The 26,043-nt window shown below is 39.9% G+C and overlaps 4 protein-coding genes across 4 annotated transcripts; 1 reads left to right on the forward strand and 3 right to left on the reverse strand.

Annotated features, from left to right (window-relative positions):
* Positions 1-15,552: 15,552 nt before the first annotated feature.
* acu-6 (acetate utilization-6) lies at positions 15,553-19,048 on the forward strand. The gene is made up of 6 exons (XM_955062.3): positions 15,553-15,891; positions 16,095-16,146; positions 16,213-16,288; positions 16,438-16,604; positions 16,669-16,702; positions 17,268-19,048. Exons 1-6 carry the CDS (start codon positions 15,747-15,749, stop codon positions 18,609-18,611), a joined length of 1,818 nt encoding a protein of 605 aa, XP_960155.2. The 5' UTR covers positions 15,553-15,746; the 3' UTR covers positions 18,612-19,048.
* A 68-nt stretch (positions 19,049-19,116) lies between these two features.
* NCU09872 (hypothetical protein) lies at positions 19,117-19,500 on the reverse strand (the record flags this gene model as incomplete). The annotated part of the gene is made up of 1 exon (XM_955061.1): positions 19,117-19,500. The coding sequence occupies one exon, from the start codon at positions 19,498-19,500 to the stop codon at positions 19,117-19,119; it is 384 nt and encodes a 127-aa protein (XP_960154.1).
* A 1,407-nt stretch (positions 19,501-20,907) lies between these two features.
* Positions 20,908-23,919, reverse strand: NCU17105 (hypothetical protein). Its single transcript, XM_011396789.1, has one exon. It carries the CDS (start codon positions 23,615-23,617, stop codon positions 21,116-21,118), a length of 2,502 nt encoding a protein of 833 aa, XP_011395091.1. The 5' UTR covers positions 23,618-23,919; the 3' UTR covers positions 20,908-21,115.
* A 367-nt stretch (positions 23,920-24,286) lies between these two features.
* NCU09871 (centrin 3) lies at positions 24,287-25,924 on the reverse strand. The gene is made up of 2 exons (XM_955060.3): positions 25,439-25,924; positions 24,287-25,264 (listed from the first exon to the last, which is right to left on the reverse strand). The coding sequence occupies exons 1-2, from the start codon at positions 25,532-25,534 to the stop codon at positions 24,824-24,826; spliced, it is 537 nt and encodes a 178-aa protein (XP_960153.2). The 5' UTR covers positions 25,535-25,924; the 3' UTR covers positions 24,287-24,823.
* Positions 25,925-26,043: the final 119 nt, after the last annotated feature.

Raw genomic sequence — 26,043 nt, forward strand, 5'->3', positions numbered from 1 at the left:
GTCTTTAAATACTACCTTTAATAAAGCGCGAGAGTAGAATTAACTAATCTTTATAAAATTAATAGACTAATTAATAGCCGTCGGAACCAAATTCTTCTATTAAACAACAATGAATATAGGTCTTTAATCCTATCTAAACTTCCCTCCCAATACTACAATTATATTAATGTATTTAATAAATTTAATTCAAATACTCTACTAGACTACTAGAATAAAGTAGACTACCAAATTATACTAGAAGAAGGCAAGGCACTTAACAACCTAAGATATAACTCGCTATATAAAATAATTCTTAAGGAATTAGAGGAATACTGGAAGTATATTACCGAAAACCTTTAGAAAAGATTTATAGAAGTAAGCTCTACCCCCTAAGCCGCACTGGTATTGTTCGTTCTAAAGGTAAATAGAAGGCTATACTTTTATATTAACTATAAGAAATTAAATACTTTATTGAAAAAAGATAAATATCCTTTACTACTTATTAACGAAATATTAGCCCGTATTAGCTAGGTAAAAATATTTTCGAAGATTAATATTCGATAAGCCTTTTACCGAATACAAATATACCTAGACTATAAGGACTTAACGACGTTTAGAACCCGATATAGGGTATATAAGTATAAGGTCCTACCCTTCGGCCTTATAAAAAGCCTATCGTCCTTCCAACGGTTTATTAATAATATCCTAATTAATTACCTCGATATTTTTTATAGCGCTTATATTAATAATATTCTAATTTATTCAAAAAACGAAATAGAGTATAAGGGATATATATAAAAAGTTTTAATAAGGCTGCGCAAAGCTAGATTGCAAGCGGATATAAAGAAATACAAATTTAGGGTAACGAAAACTAAATTCTTAGGCTTTATTATTAGTACTAATAGTATCTCGGTTAATCCTAAGAAAATTACTGCAATTAAGGACTAGAAACAACCTACTACTATAAAGGAGATTCAAATATTCTTAGGATTTTACAACTTTTACTGGAAATTTATAATAGATTTTAACTGTATAGCTCAGTTACTAACTAACTTTATAAAGAAAGACTCCCCTTTTTAATAAATAAATTAATATAGCGAGGCTTTTAGTAAGCTAAAGGAAACCTTATTAAGGGCGCCCGTATTAACGTATTTTAACTATAATCGAAAAACCAAATTAGAAACGGATACCTCGGACAAAGTTTACGCCGGTATAATAAACTAATAATAAGAAAATAACGAATAGTACCCTATAATATTCTACTCTAAGACTATAAATCCTACTAAATTCAACTACCCCATTTACAATAAGGAATTACTAGTAGTTATTCGAACTATCGAATAATAAAGGCCCGAATTAAAGGGTATTACCCCCTTTATTATTATTACAAATTATTAAATATTAGAATTCTTCGGTAATAAACGAATACTTAATAGTAGATAGGTCCGTTAGTTGGAACTACTATCTAAATACCAATTCTATATAACGTACTGGCTAAGTAAGGAAAACCTAGTGGCCAATGCCCTATTAAGGAAGTTAGAGGATTTAAAGACTATTAAGGCTAAAAAGGAGGACTAGTATACCTTATAACTATTAAAACCTAATAAAGAAGGCTATTTAATTTTTATAAGAAATAAAGAAGAAACCCTAACCGCTAACTTATATACCCTTCTATCTAAAAGGGTTGCAATAGTAATAAGACCGACCTTAATTATAAGCTCCCTCTTTCCAATAACTATTAGTAAAAATACTGCAATTTTATTGGGAACCGTATTAATTAATAAGTTACTCTAATTAAATTGAAAATCGTTATTTCTATTACTTTATCGGGAAAAAGCAGTTCAGGAAGGCACTTCGTTCTCCTTAAATAATAGCCTATTCTATTATAAAAATAAATTAATAATCCTAAAAGAAGAGGATATTCGTACCTACCTTATCCGGGACATTTACTTATAAATAGCTATTACGTATCCGGGTAAAGTAAAGACTAGAAAGCTAGTATAAAAATAATACTAGTAGCCGGCAATAACTTCCAATATAGATAGATATGTAGCGAATTATTAGGAATACAAAGTATCTAAATACCCCCGCAATAAGACCCCGGGCAAATTACACTCTATACTAATTAATGATAATAGACTTTAGAAGAATATAGTAATTAATTTCAAATTAATGCTTATTAATAAGGAAGGGTATAATAATATATTAATTATAATAAACCAGTTCTCCAAAATATTCTAATATCTCCCTTATAAGAATATAGTTATAGCTAGGCAAGTAGCGGAAATATACTACTAAAGCCTATATAGGGTATTTAATTATTTAGACGAAGTTATTAGCGATTGAAGTCCTTAATTTATATTAGACTTTATATAAGAATTAATTAAAATTTTAGGTATTATTTAGAAGCTTAATAACCCTAACTATTCCTAAATAATAGGGTAAGCGGAAGTAATAAATTAATATATTAATTAATAATTACAACCCTTTATTAACTACAATTAAAATAATTAGTCTAGAGTATTACTAACGCTAAATTTAACCCAAGTAACCCTACCCTACAAAAATTTAAATAAATTATCTCCATATAAGGTAGTAATAGGATACCCCATACCCGTCTCCTTTAATTAGTAGAGCAGGACTTGTCTTACAAATTTACTTACTAGGGAAAGAATTAATCGAACAAATATACAATCGACCGCGAAGGCCCTTCAAGATATTTATAATACGGTATTTAAAGCTATTAATAAGGTATAAGAACAATAAACCACCTAGGCTAACCGTTATCGACGGAATCCGGATTTCAAAATTGGAAATAGAGTCTTTATTATTAAAAAATACTAATCGATAGACCGACTTAGTAATAAACTCGATTTCCCCCTAACGAAAATTCTATACCGAATTAAAGCAATAAAGGGTTTCTCCTACAAATTAGATTTATTATTATTATAAAAAGGCCGTAAGGTATTCTATACGGAACGGCTTTATAAGGATAATAGTAACCCCCTACCGGGCTAAGCTAGGGTAAATTTAAATAAAAAAATTATTAAAAGTAAAAAGGAGGAATAGGAAGTCTAGTAAGTATTATTATCCAAAACTATAGGTAGGAAACTTTAATATTAAATAGAATAGCGAAGTTAGGATTCGGACCCGGAATAGTACTTAGTTAAAGGCTTTAAAAATACAGTAGAGGAATTAAAACAATACTATAAAGAATATTCCGATAAGCCGGGTCCCCCTAAGAGATTATAATAATAGTTAGAAAATATTTATAACGACTATACGGAAGATAATACGCCGGTAATAACTCGGAAAATAATAAAAAGAAGGAAGACTTAAGCTTATATAATTATAAATAAAAGAAACGAAGTACGCTAATAATAAATTAGTAACGATCGTAGGATTAATCGGATAACGTAGTAGAATTATACTTCTATACCCCGAGGGTAAACGTACTTAGAAAGCAAAGCGTTGTAGGTTCAAAACAGGCTTATAGTAAATTTTTTTTTGTATCTTAGAATCTTTCGGCTCTAGGGCTGAACCTTCTAAGGGGGGGGGGGGTAATGTTATAGCCCAGCATTGTAGACTACGGCACGCCTAGAAGGTACACGGGATTGAATTACGTAGGCACGCGCCGCCTTCGCAGTATACTAACTAAGCAGGGCTCGGCGCGCACGCACATACTTAACCTCGTGCAGCCAGCTCAGTTTTGCACCTTTCCTCTTTTCTTCTTTAGCTTTAATATTATATTAAATTGCACTACAACCTCCTTGAGCTGGCTTACTCTCGTGATTGTGTGCGCCCTCACACCCTTAATAATCTCGCTAAGATAAAGTAGAAGGATAGCGAACTGTTTTCTAAATTCTTTATTAACTTTAATAATAAGCTCCTAAAAGCGGGCGGCTACAATTAGGATAGCCGCGCCAAATTAAGATTCCTTTATTATACTATTAATAAGAAGTTCAATAATTACCTCTTTACTATTAAACTCTCTAATAATTACTTTACTTACGTAGAGCAGCTCCAAAATATTGCTTATAAGTACAAAAAGACTACAAAGTTCCGAATGCTCTACTAAAATTATTTATAGAATAGTAACCGAAATAACCGGCGAATTAGAATATACGTCCCTATTACCGCCGGTTCGGGTCGCTCTAACTACTAATATTAGACCCGTAATTCTTCTTCCGCTACGCCCTTTAGGATTCGATACAATACTAATAATAATATTTTTATAGGTATAACTAATATTCGTAGCGTTCGAGGTAAAGGGCCTTCTATTTAGTTAAAAGGACGGGTTAAATAGGTATTATAGGACGAAAGGGAGAAATGTTATATTAAAGGACGGTATATTCGTTATAGTATTATTAGTTATATTATTATTAAATATCCGTACCTACTAACTATAAACCTTTAAAGTAAGGGAATACGTATTTAAATTACCTAAGTAGCCTTACTATTCGATAAGGAGTCTCAAGTATCCGGGATTTTAAACTCTGAATTTAATTAGGGAAAAGAATAGCTCTAGTACGAAGTCGGGTATTAGAATCTACCCCCGATATACTAAATAAAGTAGAAGAATTTAAAATTTAAATAGAAATAGGACTAACCCTAATATTAATTATTATTAATTCTACTAATTTATTCTACGCCCTTATTAATAAAGGTTACTAGTATTATACTACTATTAGTAAAAATATTATTTAGGATTTCTAAATTCCCGTTATATTAATTCTAATTTAGTAAATTTAAAGCGCTATAGCGACTATAGAAGGTACCTCTATTTAAAGTATTACCTATTTCCTTATAAAACTCTAAGGCTATATTTTACTAATTTACGTATATATAGTCCCGGAATTCGAGTACTCTATTATTTTTAAAAAACTCTAATTAATAGCCAACTAAGTATATTTAGTCCCTTATAAAAAGAAACTCTAGTATAGTATTACGTAATTGTAGGTAAGTTATATTAATAAATTTTAAGTTAATATTCTATTCCTTGAGGAATTCTAAGGAATTAAATATATTTTTATTATTATTTTTATTGGGTATATTTATCGAATAAGGAAAAAAGTAGGCTGGACTACTATAGAAACTTTTATATTTATTATTTAGCTAGAAGATATTAAGAAAGTTTTAGTGTTTAAACGGATTTGGACCGACGAGGAGTTCTAGTAGATTATCCTTAAGGACTTTTAGGATTTTATTCCCTTCTTTAGGAAGTAGGAAGCCGACCGTTTTAACGATTATAAGCCCGGAATTAATTTGAAAATCGAATTAAAGAAGGGGCTTAATAGTAGGGATCTCCCGCTCCCCTTCGGCCCGTTATATAATATATTTCGAAAGGAACTCTTAATATTTAAAAAAATTCTCTAGGATTTAATAGATAAAGGCTTTATCTATACTAGTAGCTTGGCCGTTAGAGCCTCTATTCTCTTTATTCGGAAGCCGGGCGGAGGCCTTCGCTTTTATTATAACTATTAAACTCTTAATATAATTATTCGAATAAACCAATACCCCCTACTATTAATCCGAAAAATATTCCGAATATTTAAAAGAATAAAGTAATTCTCTAAGGTAAATATAGTATAAATTTTCTATAAGATTCGAATAGTAAAAAGAGAAGAGTATAAAATAGTATTTCGAATATACTACGGCCTATTTAAATAGTTAATAGTCCCCTTCGGGTTATATAATATTCTAATTACCTTCCAATAATATATTAATTAAATATTATAAGAATTTCTTAATAACTTCTACTCGGTATATATAAACAATATTCTTATCTTTACTAACGGATTTTAAGAAAACTATATATAGAAGGTCCGTATAGTATTCGAGCGTTTCTAAAATACTGAACTTCATTTAGACCCCGATAAATATAAATTCGCTATTAAGAAGGTTAAATATTTAGAATTTATTGTTTACGCTAGTATAGGTATTTAAATAGACTCTAAAAAGGTTAAAGCTATTTTAAAATAGGATACTCTAATATCCTAGAAGGGGGTTTAGAATTTCTTAAAATTTATAAATTATTATTAGATATTTATACCCAAATTTATTATAGTAACTACGCTGCTTATAATATTAATTAGTAAAGGAATCCTATTTAAATAATTAGTAACGTATAAAGAAATATTCTAGTTATTTAAAATTCTATTTATTCGAATGCCTATACTTACTGAGTAGGACCCCGAACGTCTAATATTCTTAGAGGCCGACTATAGTAGGTTTACTTTCGGGGGCTATCTAATATAGGAAATAGATAGCCAACGGCGTATAGTAGCCTTTTATTCGAGGAAACTAAAGCTAGCGGAACGTAATTACCCTATTTATAATAAAAAAATACTAACGATCGTCGATTACCTATAAAAATAGCAAACCGAACTATATAATTATAATAGCTTTACTATCCTAATTAATTACTATAACCTAAAATACTTTATAATTCGGTAATATTTATTTAAATAGTAAGCCTATTAGGCCGAATACCTCTCTAAATTCTCTTTCGAATTCTAATATTAGCCGGATAAAAAAGTAGTAGTACTAAATATATTATTTCGGAGGGAGTAGGACCATCCTACTAAAGGCGATAAAAAAGCTTGAAATTTCTAATTTATTCCTAAATCCGCCTTATATAATTATATCCGTATTTCGGCAATAAATCTTTAGGGTTTTTGAACAATTTGGAGGAAAGGTATAAAAGTCTTTAAAAATCTAAATTTATAATAATTCTAAAACTCTATAGTAGGAAAGGACGCTATATATTAATAAGTCTTTAAAGTAATAAAGAACAATATAAGGGATTTACTCCCCTCTTTCAAATTTAAAATTTAAATAATCGACTACTCTATTAATAACCTTAAGTATTTAAAATACTAAAGGAGGCTATAAATCCCCGGGTACCCGGTAATTACCGAAGTAGAAGCTATAAAGCTATCCAATGCCGACCGAGAGTTTAATATACTCCGTACCCGTATTATTCAAATTATATACAATTCTCAAATACTTAAATACCCCGGTAGAGAAGGTACTATTACAGCCTTAGTCCGCTACTTCTACTAGTTATTACTCGGAATTTATATAAGGCAATTCCTATACAACTACTATATATATAGTTCTATTAAATACTAAAGAGCCTAAAGGAAGGAATTACTCTAATTAATATTAATATTAGATTAATTCTTTTAAAAAATTCAAATAGACTTTATTACGGACCTCCTATTAATTAAAAATAATACTTACCTATTTATTATTAAGGACTATTTTAGTAAAAATATAATATTAGAATTAATACTATTAATAAACGCCGAAGCTTACGCCGAAAGATTTATAAACTACTTTATAAAGTATTACAAATAGCTACAGTCTATAATTAATAATTAGAATTCTAATTAGACCGGGCGGTTCTAAAGTAAACTCTACAAATTATTTAGGATTAAACAACTTCTTAATACTACTTATTATCCCTAAATTAATAACAGCCCGGAATAAATAAATTAAAAAATATAAACCTTCCTAAAAATATATATTAATTAAGTTTAAAATAACTAGTACAAGTAGTGCCCGTTGGCGTAGTTCGTTATTAATAGCTATATTAATACCTCAATCGGCATATTTCCCTTCTTTACAATCTATAGATTTAATTTAAAGTTAATAGTTCTAATAATCCTTGAAACCGTTAGAGACTCCTATATACCCGCCGACGTCCGGGTTCGGCAATTTATTAAAAAATTATTATAAATTATAGACTTATATTAAACTATAATAGCTATAGCGGTTTAAGAATAAGAAAGGTTTGTTAATTATAATTATTAATCGGTAGAGAGGTTCCAAATCGGCGATAAAGTATAATTTAACCTTAAGAATTATATTTTATTAAAATTTAAGAAGAAATTAAATTAATTATATACTAAGTATATAATTTCGAAAGTACTCTCACCTCTAATTATAGAACTCTTAGGCCTCTTAAATAATATTTATAATATCTTCTATATTAACCTCCTTTAATAGGTTACTAAAAATCCCCTACCGAATTAAATTATAGCTAACGAATAGCCACCGCCGGTAGTTATAGAAGGAGAGAAAGAGTATTACATAGAAAAGATCCTATACGTTAGAAGGCCCCTAATTAAACGTATAGCTTTTATAAAGTAGAAAGGATATTACAAACCTTTATAGTACTAATTTAAAGACTTTTAAAATACTAAAGTATTTAAACTCTTCGAAAAATAATATAGGAATGCTCGAATTAATAATAAATTATTAAATAAATTTATAAAAGGAGAAATATTAGTAGAATAAGAAAAGTAAATAAAATTAGTATTTAAAGGTAAAAAATGTAATTACTAATTTAAAACGCCGCTAATATTAGCCTACTATATTTAAAATTTTCTAATACTTAATACCACCCTAATACTTAACCTAATTATATTATCCAAAAATAATAATACTATAACCGTACTACCGTAAGGAACTTACAATCTTCTCCTCTTCTTTAGAGGAGAAGTAATCTCTTCTACCGAATTTAAGAACCGAACTACCTTCTTTAACCGAATCTTCTCCTTAAGAATATCCCCCTCCTACTATATTATTTCTATTAATACTGCTAAATCCTCTTCTAACACCCGAATATCCACTACCCCCTCCCCTAACTCCTCCTCCTCCTCCTCTAATTTTCTAATACCTACTACCTCCTCCCTACTAAATAATATACCTAAACGAATATATAATTCCTCCTCCCCTAATAATACTCTATCCCCCTCTATTAATTTATATTACTCTTCTAATTTTTTAACGCAAACCTTTAATTCCGCAACCAATTCGCTAAAAATAGTACTTACCGCCCCGGCCGCTACCTTTTCTTAGAAGGATTAAACTATTCCAAATATCCGAATATTAATTTTAGTAATAAGGGTATTTAAATAAATAGTAACTATAATAGTAATATATTCAATATCCCGGGCAAATTCTATAATAATATTTATTAAAACGACCGATTTATAATTAATTAAGGATAATTCGGCGAATAACAATAATTATAAAACTACTAAACTACCTTAATTTATATAAAAAGCCCTAAAACTCTCCTCTAGAACCTCTAATCTTTTAAATACTATAATTAAAATTAGGGCCGAAAATAAAGAAACGTCTAGAATTATAATTAGAAGTACTATAATAGTAAAAAGGGGGGCTAGCGGCGCTTTACCAACGGGGTAACCGAATATAAAGTAAATAATATTCCTAAAATTGAATTAATAATTAGAATAGAACGAAGGGATTCGAGGAAATTTATAGAGCTATATAACCCTCGGCCGCTAATTATTCGAAATTTCGAGTTAAAATTACTATATATTAGAAAAATTAGTAAAACGGAGCCTTACTATTTAGGTAGGCCTCCTCTAATTAAAAGGAATATTATTCCTAAATAGTAAAGGGCTACTGCTAATAGGTAATGGAGTTTTTAGAGTATATATAAAGTATATAATAACCTTTACCCTTATTAAATATATAAGTATTATAGTCCTTTAGTATTATATAGTAGGAATATTAAATAGTTATAATACTTTTAATAGGGGCTTTAATAAATTTATAGTAGCTACCGCTACCGCCGCTGCTACTATTAGGGGTTTAGGGTACTAGAGAAATTAGCGTAGCGGGAATTAGAGTAGGCGTAGTAATAAGAGTTGGTGTAAGCGTTAGAATAGTAATAATAGTAAGTATAGGAGTAGTAGTAATAGCCGGCGTAAGAGTAAGTATAAGCGTAGGAATAGGTATAAGTGCGGGTATAAGGATAGGCGCGGGTGTAGGAGTAGCTATAGCCGGGCGGCGATAAATTGGAGTAGTAGGCTGGAGCTTAAAAGGATTTTAATTGGAATTAGTATTATAAATAAAGGTTAGTAATAGGCGTTTAAGGGTATTTTAAAGCGGAATTAAAAGTATACGTACAATATAATTACAATTATTCGTTAAAGGAGTAAGAAGGAGAGTATAAGTAATAGAGGGGTAAGATAAGGGTAATATAAATATTGATTATAGTACGCAATTATAATTAAAGGGAGAAGGGGGAGGCTAATATTATAGGACTAGCGCCCGACTAAATATTTAGCTCTAATTAGCTAAATTTGAGTATTAAGACGGTAATTAGCATTAGGATTACTCTAGCTAATTCGGGCTACAATACTAAGCCTCCGGCACCCGGTCTTTTAGAGTATTCTCTAATTACCTTAGGCTACAAGGTAGCTACTAGAGAGTATACGGCTATTTAAGCTCTAGCATTCGAACGACCCGGAGGGTAGCGTTTTATCCTTTCTTTCTTCGTAGAACCTTAATATATATATATAAGGCTAGCACCTGCGTATCGCTCTGCTGTCCCCTTATAATAAATAACAAATATCCTAATAACGTCGTTGAGACTACTAGTATAAGTATAAAGAGTATATAGAAATATAAGTACACTCTATCGGATATTAATAAGGTATTTTTACTATTGCGAACTTCCTAAAATACTAGAAAGCTTCTTATATAGGCGCTTGAGGTACAGCGTATACTATATTGCTCCTTATACTTTATTAATTGTAATTAATATCGTAAAAGAAGTTATAAACTTCCTTATATTAAAACCCAATTTATACTTCGACGAGATTTATACTTTTTTAATTAATAAGTATAACGTATATATTTCGACCGAGACCGTACAATAGTACCTTCGATAGGAGAAGTAGAAGAAGAAGCGACTTTATATAAAGGTATTATAATAATCCTCTATATTAATAGTCGAATAAATATTAAAGATCTTTTTATTTATTATAAAGATATTCGTATTCTATAATAAATTTGGTATAAACCGAAAGGATAGTATTTATTATATTAGTTAGGTACCCCGCGGCGCTATTACAATAGTATTAAATAAATTTATATACGGTATATAGTATTACCTCCTCTTAATTATTATAGTAAATAGGCTATTTAATATACTAGTATTTAGAAGTGTAATGGATTTAGTTAGGGTTTAGGATTGGATAATAAAATACTTACTCCCTAAAATAAATTTATTTCCCGGTTATAATAATATTTTAATAATAAATAACGCTAATTAATACCCCTATACCGAATTTTAGTACGTATATAATTAGAAAGGGGTTCTATTATAGTATTTACCGCTATACTCTCCTAAGTTTAACCCTATTGAGGTATACTTTAGCGATTTTAAGCGGTAGTTCAAGAGGGTATATTATAACGAAGGCGGTAATAAAATATTAAACAATAATTTTACTATATTTTTTAAGCGATTGGTGTAGGATGTGGGGTATAGAGTATAATAGATCCGTAACTATTTTAAAAATATAAAACTAGTAATAGATTAATTTAATAATATTAATAAAGAGTATAGCGAGCTATATACTAACGAGCTGGTCGAGTATAGAGAGATAGGTATTATATTTAGACGGTAGTAGAGAGTATAGAAGGGAGAAATGGATTTATATGTATTAAATTGAATTGTATGCTAAAAATACTAGAAATACTAAAAGTGCCAAAAATCGTATTTATCTATATAATAATACTAAAATACTAAAAACCCCCCTCTTTCACTATAAATCAATTTATAATATCGTTATTGCTTACTAGGATTATTAGTAGTAGTACTGCCCGCTATAGAAGCGAGAGTTCTAGTAACGTTATATTTGAGTATAGTATTGAATTATAGGTTTAGAGTATATATTAATTAATTAAATTATAGTAATAGGAGTTAGAGGGTATATTTATTATAGTTTAATTACATTACTAATACTATATATTTAGTTTTAAAGAAATTTTTAATACCGTTCCTAAATACTATATAGAGGTTGTAATTAAACCCTAGTTTTATAAACTACTCTACCGGTTATTCTTTAAGTACGAATATATTAAGTAGCACCTCTTTATTCCAGAGTTTATTCCTTAAAGCGATTAGAATTCTATATATTAGTATTATTTTAATTAATAACCTAATATAGTAACGCTTATAGAACGCCTTAAAAAATTCAATAATAATCTCTTTAGCCGGCTAATTAAATAGAACGGAGGGTAATAGTAATAAATGAAAACCGAAAGTCGAAAATATAGGCGGACGTAGTATAGAAAATTCTTTAACTTCTATTAGGGAATCTCTAATCTCTTTACCCTTATCCTCTTCGCCTACTATTAATAGCGGTACAATTAATAGTAGTACCGGTAGCTAAATAGAAACTATAATCGCCGTAGAAATAAGAGGAGGGTTAATATTAGCGTTAGTACATTTAATAGTAAGAGTTTCGCGGTTAGTTAGGTATTTATAGAATACGGTAGTAAAATATTCTAACAATATATATAAATCAATAATTATTATTTTACTTAGTAGAGGGAGAGCGCCCGCTATATTGTAGTTGTAGCCGCTAGCGATTGCCGAATTAGCAATAGAGCCGCCGGCGGTATAAAGTAACTAGATTTAGGGATATTGAAAGTAGGGAGGGAAGTATTAGTATAGTAGTAGGTATAGTAAATATAGGGGAGGAGGGTATAACTAATATAGACCTCTAAAATTGTCCCTCCTTAATATAGCTTATAGTAAACTATTTATAGTCTCTATATTAGTACTACTATTATTATTATTAATATTATTAACAATATTAATATTAACTGGTAGATTATTACCTCCTCCCCTATATTTACTACTATTATTATTATTACTAAAGGCGGCTATTACTTTATTACCTAGTATATTTCATATTAATTTAAATAGCGGGTTAGCTATTATAGCCTTCCTTAGCAATATAGTATATACCTACTTACCTATATCTTTAATATTAAAATTATAATAGGTTATACTCCTATTTATAACGTAGTATATTTAGTACTTAATAGCCTTATTATAATTCTTATACTTATAACTAAAATTATATACCTATACTTGTACTAGCTCCTAATATATAATACTACGTAGCTTTACCCTCGTACGCTCCTCTTACTATTAGTCCTCCTCTAAATTCTTCTCGATTTCTATTAGTATAGTATTTATTGTAACGTATTTAAACTTTTCGGTACTAATTAGAATTTATAACCCTCGTAACAATAGTATATCGATTATTTATAGAATTAGGGTAATAAAAGGATTAATTAAACTACGAGAGGGGGTAGGAGTAGAAGGTATATTGCTATAGGAGGATAGGGTAGCGGGGATTTTATTAGCAAGTAGGTCGGTCAACCGAAATTTGAATAATATAATAAAATAGTAGTATTAGCTAGTATAATAGAAGTACAACTTTATAACGGTTTTATACTTAATATTATTATACTTATTATAAAAATCCTTTTTAGGAATAGTTTTATTATATATAATAACCCGGGCGCGGCAGTTATTATAGGTAGCGGCGATATATATAATATTATATAAAGAGATTAATTGCTTTATCCTTATAGTTATATTATTATTAATAATATCTTCTATATAACTTCGCTATATATATAGGATTTCGCTAAATAGTATCGTCCTAAACCGCCACTTATAGAATTTATTATTATTTTATTTAATTTTAACCTCTTTAAATAAATTATATTCTTTAATAGTAAGTAATTTAATATAGTTAATAGTAATATATAAACTAACTATATTAAATTAAACCTATATTGAATTAAAGTATTTAGGATATAGTAGTAGCAATACTATAGCGACCGGCTTACGGGCGGCGTAGGGTTGGGCTAGTAGTACTAAGGTAATTAATTTAATTAGGGAAGTTACCTTACTATTATTATTACCCGATAAATAAAATAAAATATCGAAAGCCCGCTTCTTAGGGGTGAGGCGGACGGGGAATTATTATTCGACTTTATTATTATTACTAGAATCCTCTTCGCTACTAGAAATTTCAATAGGTATTGTAGGTTTGGGGGGGAACGACGGCGGTTCTAGGACTAGAATTAAAACTAATTCTAGCTTTAGCTCTAGCGCGGTAACCTTCCCGCTTTTTAACGGCGGTTTTAATAATAATCTTAATAATAGTCTTCTTAACAGTAGTTTTAATAGGAGTAGCCTTCTTCTTGGGTAGAGTAATTTTGGGGATGATTTTAGTAAATTACTTAATTTTATAGCTCTTTTTTTTAGAGCGGGAGGAGGCGCGTTATAGAATTATTAAATTAGGATCTTCCTAATCTTAATCTTTATCGAAGTAAATTATTAGTACGTTACTTTAAGTACAGGATCGCTTTACGCCAGCGGGTTTTAAATTAAGGATTGTTTTGGGAGGTATTGTTGCGATGGATTTGATTGATTATTGGTGTTGTTATTACTTTGTACGTTGAAATGGCTTTAAATTAATATAGAAATTATTGTGAAATAATGAATTTTAACGAAGTTGTACAATACAGAAGTGCGGTGTGTGTGTGTGTGTGTGCACGCACACACACCTCTTGCCAAGACTGCACAGGCGATTGAGTGTGGGAATGGTAAATTGTTAGGCGCTGCTCTGATTCCCGGTTTGGCAGGCCCAAATTTCCCTGTAGCCTCCACCGCGCTTCCCCTAACCCCTGGCCAGCAACTACCTACCTAGCTAGGTAGGTACTGCGTACATGTACATACAACCGTTGCACACAGCGGCCGTTTCCCTACACCGTCTCCGAGTCGCACATCATCTCACTATCCACTTGCACATGCTGCGTACAATCACGAATCCAACGTCGGCCTTCAACTGAAACCAAAGCACAACATGATCGAGGAATTACACTGTACCGGCATCCTTCGGAATGGTAGTCATTGCAACACGAAACAGATTGTCTCAGGCTGCGGCCAAGAACATTGACAGGATGGCCAAGGCTCAGACCAACAAACTTGCAGCCAACAACACTGGAATCTTGTGCAAGTTGAACAGACGGGGTAATAAAGTAGGAGATGCAAGACCAGTGTGAAATTCATTGACAGTTTGATACAGAGAGTTGCTCATTGAATCCGTGCCTACATCGAACAATATCCAGTGGCCTGAAAATATCAAATGGCAGCTAGAAACGAACGTCAAGGCCGATACTTAGCAAACTGGACTTCGATCATTGCCAGCTTACAAGACACTACGTACAGTAATTGTCCACGCCAGCGCACCCAGGCTTGACCACATCCAGCAATAACCGTTCAACAAACCACGTCGCTGCACCCCTGATGAAACACCACCACCATGCGTACGGTCGTGTACATAGCACGGTTCGCAGCAGCGATCTAGTGTACTATGATAATTGTGGTTGATTTGCATCGCCCTGATGATTCCCGAAGGACGACAGGGGGGCAGGGGTGGACGAGTGCCTGGCTCCGGAAAGTCTTCGTGGAAACCGTCTTCAGCCCAGACAGGAAACCGTCCGCCCATAGCGTCAAGACCGCCCTGCAACCCTCTGGCTCCGTCTGCCTCCGTCCTGCCCCGTGCTGCCCCGTGCTGCCCCGTGCTGCCCGTTAGATTCCACTTACACCCGCTCCTGTTCCGGGGTTGGAGGCGCCTTCAAAGCAAAGACGTCACGCATGATTGGGCATCGGCTACCCTTTGGTCTCCACATCTTTATATCCCATGTCTCCTTCACCTCGGGTTCTCCTGGGACATGTTCCATCTTCACCAATTGGATCCTCCTCCAGCTTACTTGTCGTTGTCGTCTCCGGCTGTGCTCCCGCATCCCCTGTCACCGTTCACCCACGAGCCCGTAACCGTTTCCACTCCCGAGTTGGCTTTCCAGTCGTCCGGCCTTTGCAAACCGCCGCGTCGAAAACAATAAGTACCATGGGCGACCCCGTCATCAGAACCGCTTCTCCCTACACTAATCCCATCATCAAATGCCCTCGACTACAACGTCTCTCGTCTGGTCCATCTTCTAGCTTCATCAACAACAACAACAGCAACAACAACAACAATAAATCATCCAACAGCAAGTACCCCAACTGCCAGCCCTCAAGCCTCGACAATGCCCACGCATACACATCAACATACATACACATTGCATATAATGAATGCCCCTCATGACCAAGTGTCGTCATATCTTCGTCTCTATCAGCCCAAAGCACACGCAGCCCCGGCTGCACAAGAGACTTTGACGAGTTCACCATGGCTAACCGCACTTGTCTCGTCTAGTGTTCAACCACGATCACGTCAACAAGACCAACCTCCACCCTGGTGGTGTCAAGTGAGCAAATCTCCCTGGCAACCCGACTCGTTGCCTGGCCAGAGGTGCTGACGATGACTTCAACAGGCCCCATGTCGAGCACACAGAACTAGAGGAGGAGCTCCATCAAAAAGCTCACATCGACTATGACAGAGTCGCTATTGTACGTCCCTCTCTCCTCATCGCCTTTTTGAGACTGCAACATTCGATATCAACATGAAGGAGCTTGCATATGCACCGCCTGTTGGCTCCAAGTTGGACTCTTTGAAAATGGCCATGCTGCTGGAAGGACGCATAACTAACCCTCCACAGATCGCCAACCCTTCAGTCGCCTCCCTCTACGAAGATGCCCTTGTCTATGAGACGGGCACTGCCATCACATCCAGCGGTGCTCTTACCGCCTACTCGGGCAAGAAGACTGGCCGTTCTCCCTCAGATAAGCGTATCGTCAAGGAGCCTTCATCAGAAAACGACATTTGGTACGTTTGAATCTGTCGCTTCTGTCTTTGACTTCAACAGACTTGCTAACGATTTCTCAAATAGGTGGGGACCTGTCAACAAGCCCATGAGCCCAGAGGTAAGAAACACTTGCACTTTTTTGACACATCCGACATGACCAGAAAAGGTGTTGGTTGGTTGGTTGGATGCACTCCACCGTTTCAAATGCATCCATTGGCGGCGGCATTGGCATTGGATGGTTGCACAAGCACACGCGACCAATTTCGCACTCGAACAGGCGATGGTGAGGCCGGCAGCCCTGCGGTGCACTTTCCACACAATGGATTTTGCCAAGCAGAGCACGGCTTCACGTCATTGTTCTTGGCGACTTTGGAAAATGACTTTTTGATGTCTTGTCGGTGTCATCGTGGAGCCGGTGTGCACCAGCAGCGCCATGTGGGGTCCCTTTGACCCGCCCCTGCTCTCGCCTGGGCTGTCGTCATGACCCGCAGCGCTTGTCCCCGAATCAGGTCACAGCCTCGGATGCATGCCCCCCCATCAATGCACCCCGCTCCCGCTCGGGAAACAACTCGGCCTTCCCCGCACCAACCGAACCCCTTTTTCTCCACTCGGGCCAACGGCGATCCCAGATCACGTGGCCACCCTCATCGTCACCACTTGCTGACTCTTACTCTTCACTACAGGTCTGGAAGATCAACCGCGAGCGTGCTGTCGACTACCTCAACACCAGGAATCGCATCTACGTCGTTGACGGTTATGCCGGCTGGGATGAGAAGTACCGCATCCGCGTCCGTGTCGTCTGCGCCCGCGCCTACCATGCTCTCTTCATGCGCAACATGCTTATCCGCCCTCCCCGTGAGGAGCTCGAGCACTTCCACCCCGACTACACCATCTACAATGCCGGCTCTTTCCCCGCCAACCGTTACACTGAGGGCATGTCCTCCTCCACCTCCGTTGCCATCAACTTTGCCGAGAAGGAGATGGTCATCCTTGGTACCGAGTACGCCGGTGAGATGAAGAAGGGTATCTTCACCGTCATGTTCTACGAGGGCCCCGTCAAGCACAACATCCTCACTCTCCACTCCTCCGCCAACGAAGGCAAGGATGGCGACGTCACTCTCTTCTTCGGTCTTTCCGGAACTGGCAAGACCACCCTCTCGGCCGACCCCAACCGCCGCCTCATTGGTGACGACGAGCACTGCTGGTCCGACCGCGGTGTCTTCAACATCGAGGGTGGCTGCTACGCCAAGACCATTGGTCTCTCCGCCGAGAAGGAACCCGATATTTTCAACGCCATCCGCTACGGTTCCGTCCTCGAGAACGTTGTCTTCAACCCCGAAACCCGCGAGGTCGACTACGGTGACGCCACCCTCACCGAGAACACCCGCTGCGCCTATCCCATCGAGTACATCCCCAACGCCAAGATCCCCTGCCTGTCGCCCAACCACCCCAAGAACATCATCCTCCTCACTTGCGACGCCCGCGGCGTGCTCCCTCCCATCTCCAAGCTCGACTCGGCCCAGACCATGTTCCACTTTATCTCCGGCTACACCTCCAAGATGGCCGGTACCGAGGACGGCATTCTTGAGCCCCAGGCGACCTTCTCTTCGTGCTTCGCCCAGCCCTTCCTGGCCCTGCACCCCATGCGCTACGCCAAGATGCTCGCCGAGAAGATCGAGAACCACAACGCCAACGCTTGGCTCCTCAACACCGGCTGGGTCGGTGCCGGCTTCGCCCAGGGCGGCAAGCGCTGCCCGCTCAAGTACACCCGCGCCATCCTCGACGCCATCCACTCTGGCGAGCTCGCCAACGTCGAGTACGAGAACTACGAGGTCTTCAACCTCCAGGTTCCCAAGAGCTGCCCCGGTGTTCCCTCGGAGCTTCTCAACCCCAAGACCGCCTGGACCGCTGGTGCCAACTCGTTCGACACCGAGGTCAAGAAGCTCGGTGGTCTCTTCCTCGAGAACTTCAAGAAGTACGAGAGCGAGGCTACTGAGGATGTCATCAAGGCTGGCCCCGTTGTTTAAGGCGGCGCCTTGTGCGATGATTTCCTTGTGATGAACGATTCCTTCCATCAGCATTTTGATATCGTGGCTTTTTGTTTTTGGGATTCCCCCCTGGACTTGGAATGATGGATGACTCTTGTGTGCTCATCGGTCTTTATGAGAGACACAAACGACACGAGAACAACAACATAGAAAGTTCTTTGCATATGTCATTTGGCGCTCGTTTTCTTCTTTGGATTTTTTTGGACATTCCTCTTTTGGCAAAACGAAAGAAGGATACGGAAACGGGATCATTTGTTTGGATATTTACATGTAATCTTGGGTACAGTAAGAGTACACGCACGTTAGATTTCGTGTCGTGGTCTACACTAGGTCATGTTTTTGATGTCTTTTTTTTTTTAGCTTGGCTGTGGTTGTTGAAATCGAGAGTGCCTCTTACTTTGAGAGGTTGTTTGAAAGAACTTGACTTTGTCTGATCGTTGTGCATTTCATCAACCAACTGTTTGAAAAAGTAATCTTCCTAATCTCAAAGTCCGCCCAGGCTTATGGAGGGAGCTCCAGGCCCAAAAACCTTCCAAACGAGCTTATGAACATAGGAAGGATCTCTGTTATCCTCGTCCCAGCCGTAGCCCTCGAGCCTGTTGGTCACCGTCTCTCTCTTCAAGGTCGTGTACAGAATCCTCATGGCCTTGGCGCGCGCCAGCTTCCAGGCCTTGTGTGCCACGGGGTCGAGGTTCTTGTTCGGCTCCGGAACGGCGCTAGTAGGACCGAAGACGTATTCGGTCAGCTCTTCGGCGTCGAGTTCCACTCGAAGAAAGTGGTTCCAGTCGCGGATGTTGGCCGACCCTTTGAGCTCGATGAGGGCGCAAACCCGGTAGATGGGTGTGGGGGTCAAGATGGGAGTTGTCATGTTTGTGTGTGGTATCTGTAATGGGGTGGTGGTACTATTGTGGTGGGTAATCGCCAGGTTAGAGATGATTGTAATGATTATGATGATAACGGAAATGATGATTATCTGACCAGTCGTCGAGGATAGGCAAAGGAGATTGATAGTCTCGACTTACATAGAGGTATATGTTATACGAACGCCTGGAGTGACTGTCAAATGTATGGGTGTTGGTTGTTAAGAAACAACTGGAAGCGGAAGACGGCCGAGCGGGATGATGGGGGTTTTATAAGTAGACCGCCCAACCTTTAGAGCACCTCTCCTCCCTCCCTTTTAGATCAGACGGTAGAGGTAGCTACCTAGCTAGCTTGGCGTGATCGAGAGGTTAGGTACAATAATCCTTTACTACCTTACTACCTTATCATACGTCCTATCTCAATGATAGGTTTAGTATATATAGCACGACGGGGTTCTTTTCTCTCTTGTCTCTAGGTATTTACCAGAATGTACTTATTTCTCCTCCTACCTAGACTACATCTGCATCACTTTTGCGCTTCAAGTGATCATCAGCTAGTGGTAGGTAGTCCATTGCTCTGTCGTCAGTCAGTCACTCACTCACCCACTCAACTGGCTCTAACACCTTATTACAGTGTACACTTTGCACCATCATCCGTCGTCATCCATAAGAATGATGAATTCTGACCACCTAGACTAGACTTGAACAACTAACTTGACCGGCCTTAGTAACAAGGCAAAACCAAAAGGCCTCGAGTATGTTCGAAAGCTACCTGACCTGTGAGGCGAAAGAAGCTCAACCGTGCATCGTCGTGTCGCAACCAATAAGACTTTGTTGAGCTGGGCTTGGACCTCCTCGGTGTCCAATTCATCCTTGGAGATAACTCGACAGGGTATTCCGTCGCAGTCCTGAGAATTTTCGAGACTACCCATGTAGGTAGAAACAAATGTCCCGTCATAGGTAGACTCTTTGACAGCATTCAGCTAGCTAGCTGCCTTTTTCCCCATGAAATCGTTCGAGGGCCATTATTGCCGGCTCACGTCATGAAGACGTAGCCATCGATGTAGGGTGCCTGGCTCAGGGTTCTCGATAGAGCCGAAGCTGTCAGATAATGGCCGTAGCTGTTATAGAACATGCTCTAGCAATTAACATGGGAGGATCAATAAGGAAACGTCATTTCCAGGGTTTTCGCCTTGAGAGTATGACCGCGGCGGCTAGATCAAGTCGCTGGTACTCGTTACTTTGTCGCCTGTGGCCCACGACAAGTCGTACTTCACGATGCGTTTTTAGATCTTGTACATCAATGTTCTTGAGCATCAAAGTCCCCTTTCCCGTCTTATCTTCAGCTTCGAACTCGATAAGGGACATGAGAGCTGAAACCAAAGATGAAGGAAATGACCACTGTGAGATATGTTCAGGCAATCAGCGTTGGAAGCAGAAACCATGGTTCGTCATAATTGAATGACTATGGTCACTAACGACGAAGAGTCAGCTATGAACTTGCTACTTCCGTCTAGCTCTACAAATCTTCCGAAATTTGATCCCCTTATATAAGAATCATGCTTTGCTACATATCTCCCATCTCTATGTGGCATGGCTCTTACAATGGGGGTTTCCCCTTCTCTAGACACTATTCTCCAAAAGCTCATCCTCGTTGACGAACTGGACAGGGTGTCCCATCTCCGCAAACAGCTTCAAGCACAGATCTCCCGAACCCCGTGTAACATATTCCTTGACGGCGTCCGCGGCCTGCTCCATGAGGTCCATGGTCCTCAGATGGCCGGGACACTCACCGCACGTGGTCATGAAGATGTACCCAATCACAAACGGCATTTGACTCTTGTCATTGAGGTAGCCGCTGCCGAAGATCTGCGATAGACGTTGATGGTTCTTCTCCTTAACCAGCTTCATCATCTCCCAACATGACTTGTGGAGTGTCAACCAAGGGAACGACATCTCCGTAACTTCCGCGTGGAGAGCCATAACTGCCGCCTGAATAAGTTCATCCGGTCGCAGGTACTCCTCGCGCTTCTTGCCTTTGGCCTCCAACGTACGTTTCTTCTCAATAACCTTCTGGTCCTCTTCATCGATCTGCCACATGAGCAAGTTTCCTTTGCCCAGTTCGCCCTTAGCCTCGAACCCGCTACGGGACACAATGTCGTGGATATTCTCGGGCGTCCAGGGAACCTCGGTGCGCTTCAGATACTTCTCCACAAAGATGGATGAAACTGGTAGGCCTTTCTTGAGACCACGCGGGACCCCAGCGGCCCCCATCTGGAGTACGAAGGTCTCAAGGTACTTCTTGCGAGTCTTCGGGGCGATTCCTCCAGGAAAGAAGCTGGAATCAGGGAGAAGGGCCTGGGCCATTTCCAAGTCTGGCCAAAAGTGAGGATCAACCAGCTTCTCGTTCTGGAGCGCAGAGTAGAGATGGGTGGTGTACTGGATGGATCCCCAAGCGTTTGCAGCGTCGAAGCCAATGGAGTACATATCCCCTCGGTAACTGAGCAGGTTAAGGCCGGCAAGGACTGGAGAGTAGTCCAGGATTCGGTTCGGCCTCATAGACGATGCAATCGGTATCTTGTTTCGGCGATAGTAGCTAACCTTGCACTGGTAGACGGGGTCTGCCACAATCTCCTGCCCTTGCTTGATCACCAACCGCAGCATGTCATCCATGCGTTCGGGCCAGTTCTTGATCCGCAACTTGCTCTTCTTGTGGTAGTCGAGGTGATCCTTGAGGGTTTGACTGAGGTGCTTTATCTCGTTTTGCATGAACTTGGATCCTTGCGAAACATCGGCTCTGAGCAGGTGATGAATGTCAAGGAAGGTCTGGGAGGCAAAGACCAGTGAGAATGAAATTTTGCCTGTCCTGTCCATCTCTCGCACTCCGCGCATGAATTCGTCCTCGACGGGATAGCTGGGAATCATGCGGGTAACAACCGTTAGCTCGCTCAGAAACTCCATGAGGAGGATCTGATCTTCCTTGAACTTTGCGTGTCCAGGCAGGTTATCCCGGTTTTTGGTGGGATCATAGTGGCCCATGACGCCTTCCCTGATAATGGGCAAATGGTCTGGCGAGAGAACGTCGAGGAAAGAAAGCAGACAGCGATGGGCGTTGATGAAGCACTCATCAGCAAGATCATACATGTTGTAGTTGAAGTTATCCGACGCATCGTCAGAGAAGACGCTGTTGATGTTGTAGCCCTTGCGAAGACAACAAGCGAGGAAGAACTTGTGTTGCACACCCCAGGTAGCCCCCTCAAAGTTCTTGAAGCTGGGCTCGGCCTCGTCAATGATGCCGCGGGCCAAAGCGAGAGCGGTGTCGGTAGCAACAGCTGCCGCTGCAAGGTCGAAGAGGCCCTTCTGGTAGTTCTCCCATATCCAGCGGATGGTGGCCCGGATGCGGGCAAGGTCGTTCATCATGATGGTATAAGTGAACAAAACATCTTCGAGCTCAGCGAGTGTCTCAGCTTCGTAGATGGTCTTGTCTTCTGTCGGCTGGGCGGGTCTCTCAACATCAGGAGCATCCAGGAAGGCCTGCGAGGGCTCTTGGACGGCCAAGCCAGCAAATCTGTTGCTGATTTCATCCGACTTAGCAGCCTTGACCTTCGTTGAAGTGGAGGCTTTGCTAGACATGCGAGGGAGGAGGGCTTCTCGGACCTTCTTCAGGACCTCAACAAAGTGGCGATGCTTCAAATCGCCTTTGGTGTCCGGTCCAACACCATGCTCGGCCAAACGTTCACCGAAGCCGGAGCGATTGGAGATGACACGATTGATGGTGGCCACAAAGTTATCGGGAACGGCAATGGCCGGGTCCGCGGTGTCGGCAATGTGCTTTGCCAACTTGGGATAATCCGATATGGCCACAATGTACTTGGAGACACCGTGAATGGCCTTCTTCGTGGCTTGGACGGCTGCGCTAGCAGCTTTGCGCGCCTTGCCCTTCTTCCGGCCGCTACTGGAGGACTTTGCGGAGAGTGACGAAGCGTCCGAGGTGTCCCAGGAACCCGACTTGAGTTGGTCGGCAGGGAACCCGCATTTCTTTGCTGTCGAGGCAAGCCATGCTGCCACTGCGTCGGTGTCCTTCTTGTACTCAAGGTACTCGCTCTTCAGCGGGAGGGGTAGCATTTTGCTCGTCTAGTCGTGGTGTTGGCCGTGGACGACTAGAAAAAGAAGAGGAGGAGGAGGAGATGTGAGGTGATGGGAGAAGGTGGAAGGGCCGCGAGCACAAGACAGGTCAGCTCTCTTGCGTTGTTGGGTGCTTTTGTGCCGTTTGCTCCTGCCCGCTCCGTCAGGTGAAGTGTCTTATGGGCTGATTCCACTTGTCGGTCCGTTTGCCGGGCCGTTGCAGGCCTTTGGAAATGGTTAGAACATGAGCGTATGTATTTTGGGACGAGGAAGGAGCGATCCGATGTAAGATCATATCCCACAGGGACCGGAGGTACATCAAGGATGACCCCACCTCAGTTACCTACAGTTTGGGGAATACTTACCCTACTTCGAGCATCGTGAAGTGCTTGGCGTCTTTCAGCGTCGTCGCGTCTCTGGCACTAACTGAACACGGCTTGGTGTGCATCCGACCTTCAGGTCTTCACACAGGCATCATATCTTCACAACAAGGTGTACCTTGCGAAAATATATCATCTTGTGCTTTCCTGGGCCAAGAGTCGAATAATGCCTAAAAAGGTGTGACTAAAAAAACACACAATGGATGACTAGCGCAAAGCTCGAGGTTGGCAAGTCAGGCTGTGATCGGAACGCAGCAGACACCCGAAGAGCTGGAAATACATGAGGGATCAGTGTTCGAGTTGCAAAGCTCCTGTCCTCGTCATGTAAGTGAACGTCAACTGGGGGCCATGAGGACCTTGGCTACTAACTTCATGCTGTACTATGGCGCTTCGACTCCTGCTCTAGCGCAAGGAACCGAATGTGTGAGTCAACCGGAAGGGCAATTGGCAATGAGCTCATCGAAGATACCGCAGATCGGTTGATTGCGCCGTGTCGAATGCTGCTCGGATGTGGGTGGCTGGCAACAGGAAGCCACAAGACATAGATGAAAGAAGTGAGAGGGCGAGACTGACCTTTCGGGATCGAACAAGACGTTGAGCGTCCGGTACCTGCGACCCTATCATCAGTCCCATCCCCTCCCCGTTCCCCTGTCCTTCAACCACAGATCACCGCGTGAAAAGACCGGTCCCAAAAAAAGAACCAAACAAAAATATTCATTGTCCATCATGCCTCCATTCGGGTATCATCTAACCATTCCACATGACTTTTATCTGCCAAAAAAGCACCACCTCTTTCGTCTTCTTTCATCCTTCTTCTTTGCCCGCTTCATTTCTTACTCATCATCAACCTCAAAAACTCATCCTCGTCCACTCCCCCCTTCCCACTCGCATCAAACTCTTCAATCATGGCCGTGATATCCGCATCCGGTATGTTATTCCCCACCTGCTTGCTCACCCTCCTCAGATCGTCCTGCGTGATCATGCCCTTGCCGTCTATATCGAACAGCCTGAACGCGCGACGGAGCTCCTCCTTGGGGTCGCGCTGCCGAATTAGTGTCCCCGCAATCGCCTGCGCCGTCGGTAGGTTGAAGAGCCGGTAGACGGGCGGACACTCCTGGTCAAGCGGCCAGTTGGCGGGCTTTTGGCCGTGGCGGATCAACAAGTCGAAAGTCTGTGCTTTGGGCAGCTCGAAGCCGAGGGCGCGGAGGACGAAGCGGAATTCTTCGTAGGAGAGGAGGCCGTCTTTGTTGGAGTCGAAGAGGTCGAACTGACGAGTTGGCAAAGGGGTGTTAGCTGGTTGGTATTTGGGGGGTGGTGGTGTGTGTCGGCCGTAGAAGGCAAAGCGGTTGCGCAGCAACATGACATGTATGTGAATGGCAAAAATAGCAGGGGTGAAAGTAAACAAAGGAAAGAGGGAGAAGACAGAGAGGTTGGCACGTACAGCTTCGCCAACTCGCGTTTTCTGCTCGTCGGACAGTTTGTTAAAGTCTTCCCTCCCGGGGATGGTGTATTGTATCGTGCGCTGTGAAGATGCCATGGCGAGTTTGTGTGTCTTGAATGGTTTTGAACTCGAATGTTCGGTCTGGATGGTCGCGGATGGTGCAGTGGTGTGTGATCAATTCCCAGTCACAAGAGCGACGGACTGATTGCTGGGCGCAAGACGGAATACGAGAGACGCGCGCGTAGCGAGGAATTGGATTGTGCGACTGAAAATTGGCGAAATACGGTCGCGAGAATTCTTTGGCTATTGGCGACAGAAAGCGCAATGGATCGGAGATGTGAAGCTAGGAGAAAGACCTTGTCGTCGTCGATGCATGTTGTTGTTGTTGTTGTCTCTGGCTTGTGTCGTCGGTGTGGATGGATAGCCCCCGGTCAGTGGATGGGGGGGCTGTCCAGGCGCTGTCACGGTGGGTGATCTTTGGTGAACGCGTTCGAGCTGCCAGCTTCCCGTCAGTCCTCTTCGGCTTTCATTGATTTGGTCCGCCCGGCTCGCCAAGTGACCCATGCTCCTTTCCTTGGTTCCTCCTCGGTCTGAGCCGCTCCCGG

The sequence above is a fragment of the Neurospora crassa genome, linkage group VI, assembly GCF_000182925.2.
Source record: "Neurospora crassa OR74A linkage group VI, whole genome shotgun sequence".
Lineage (NCBI taxonomy): Eukaryota > Fungi > Ascomycota > Sordariomycetes > Sordariales > Sordariaceae > Neurospora > Neurospora crassa.

Bases quoted from the DNA above. Each gene is read 5' to 3' on its own strand.
- acu-6 (XM_955062.3), top strand. From the start codon at position 15,747: ATGGGCGACCCCGTCATCAGAACCGCTTCTCCCTACACTAATCCCATC. The intron at 15,892-16,094 runs GCAAGTACCCCA...TGTCTCGTCTAG, and splicing joins CAACAATAAATCATCCAACA to TGTTCAACCACGATCACGTC. The intron at 16,605-16,668 runs GTACGTTTGAAT...TTTCTCAAATAG, and splicing joins TCATCAGAAAACGACATTTG to GTGGGGACCTGTCAACAAGC.
- NCU17105 (XM_011396789.1), bottom strand. From the start codon at position 23,617: ATGCTACCCCTCCCGCTGAAGAGCGAGTACCTTGAGTACAAGAAGGAC.
- NCU09871 (XM_955060.3), bottom strand. From the start codon at position 25,534: ATGGCATCTTCACAGCGCACGATACAATACACCATCCCCGGGAGGGAA. The intron at 25,265-25,438 runs GTACGTGCCAAC...CCAACTCGTCAG, and splicing joins AAACGCGAGTTGGCGAAGCT to TTCGACCTCTTCGACTCCAA.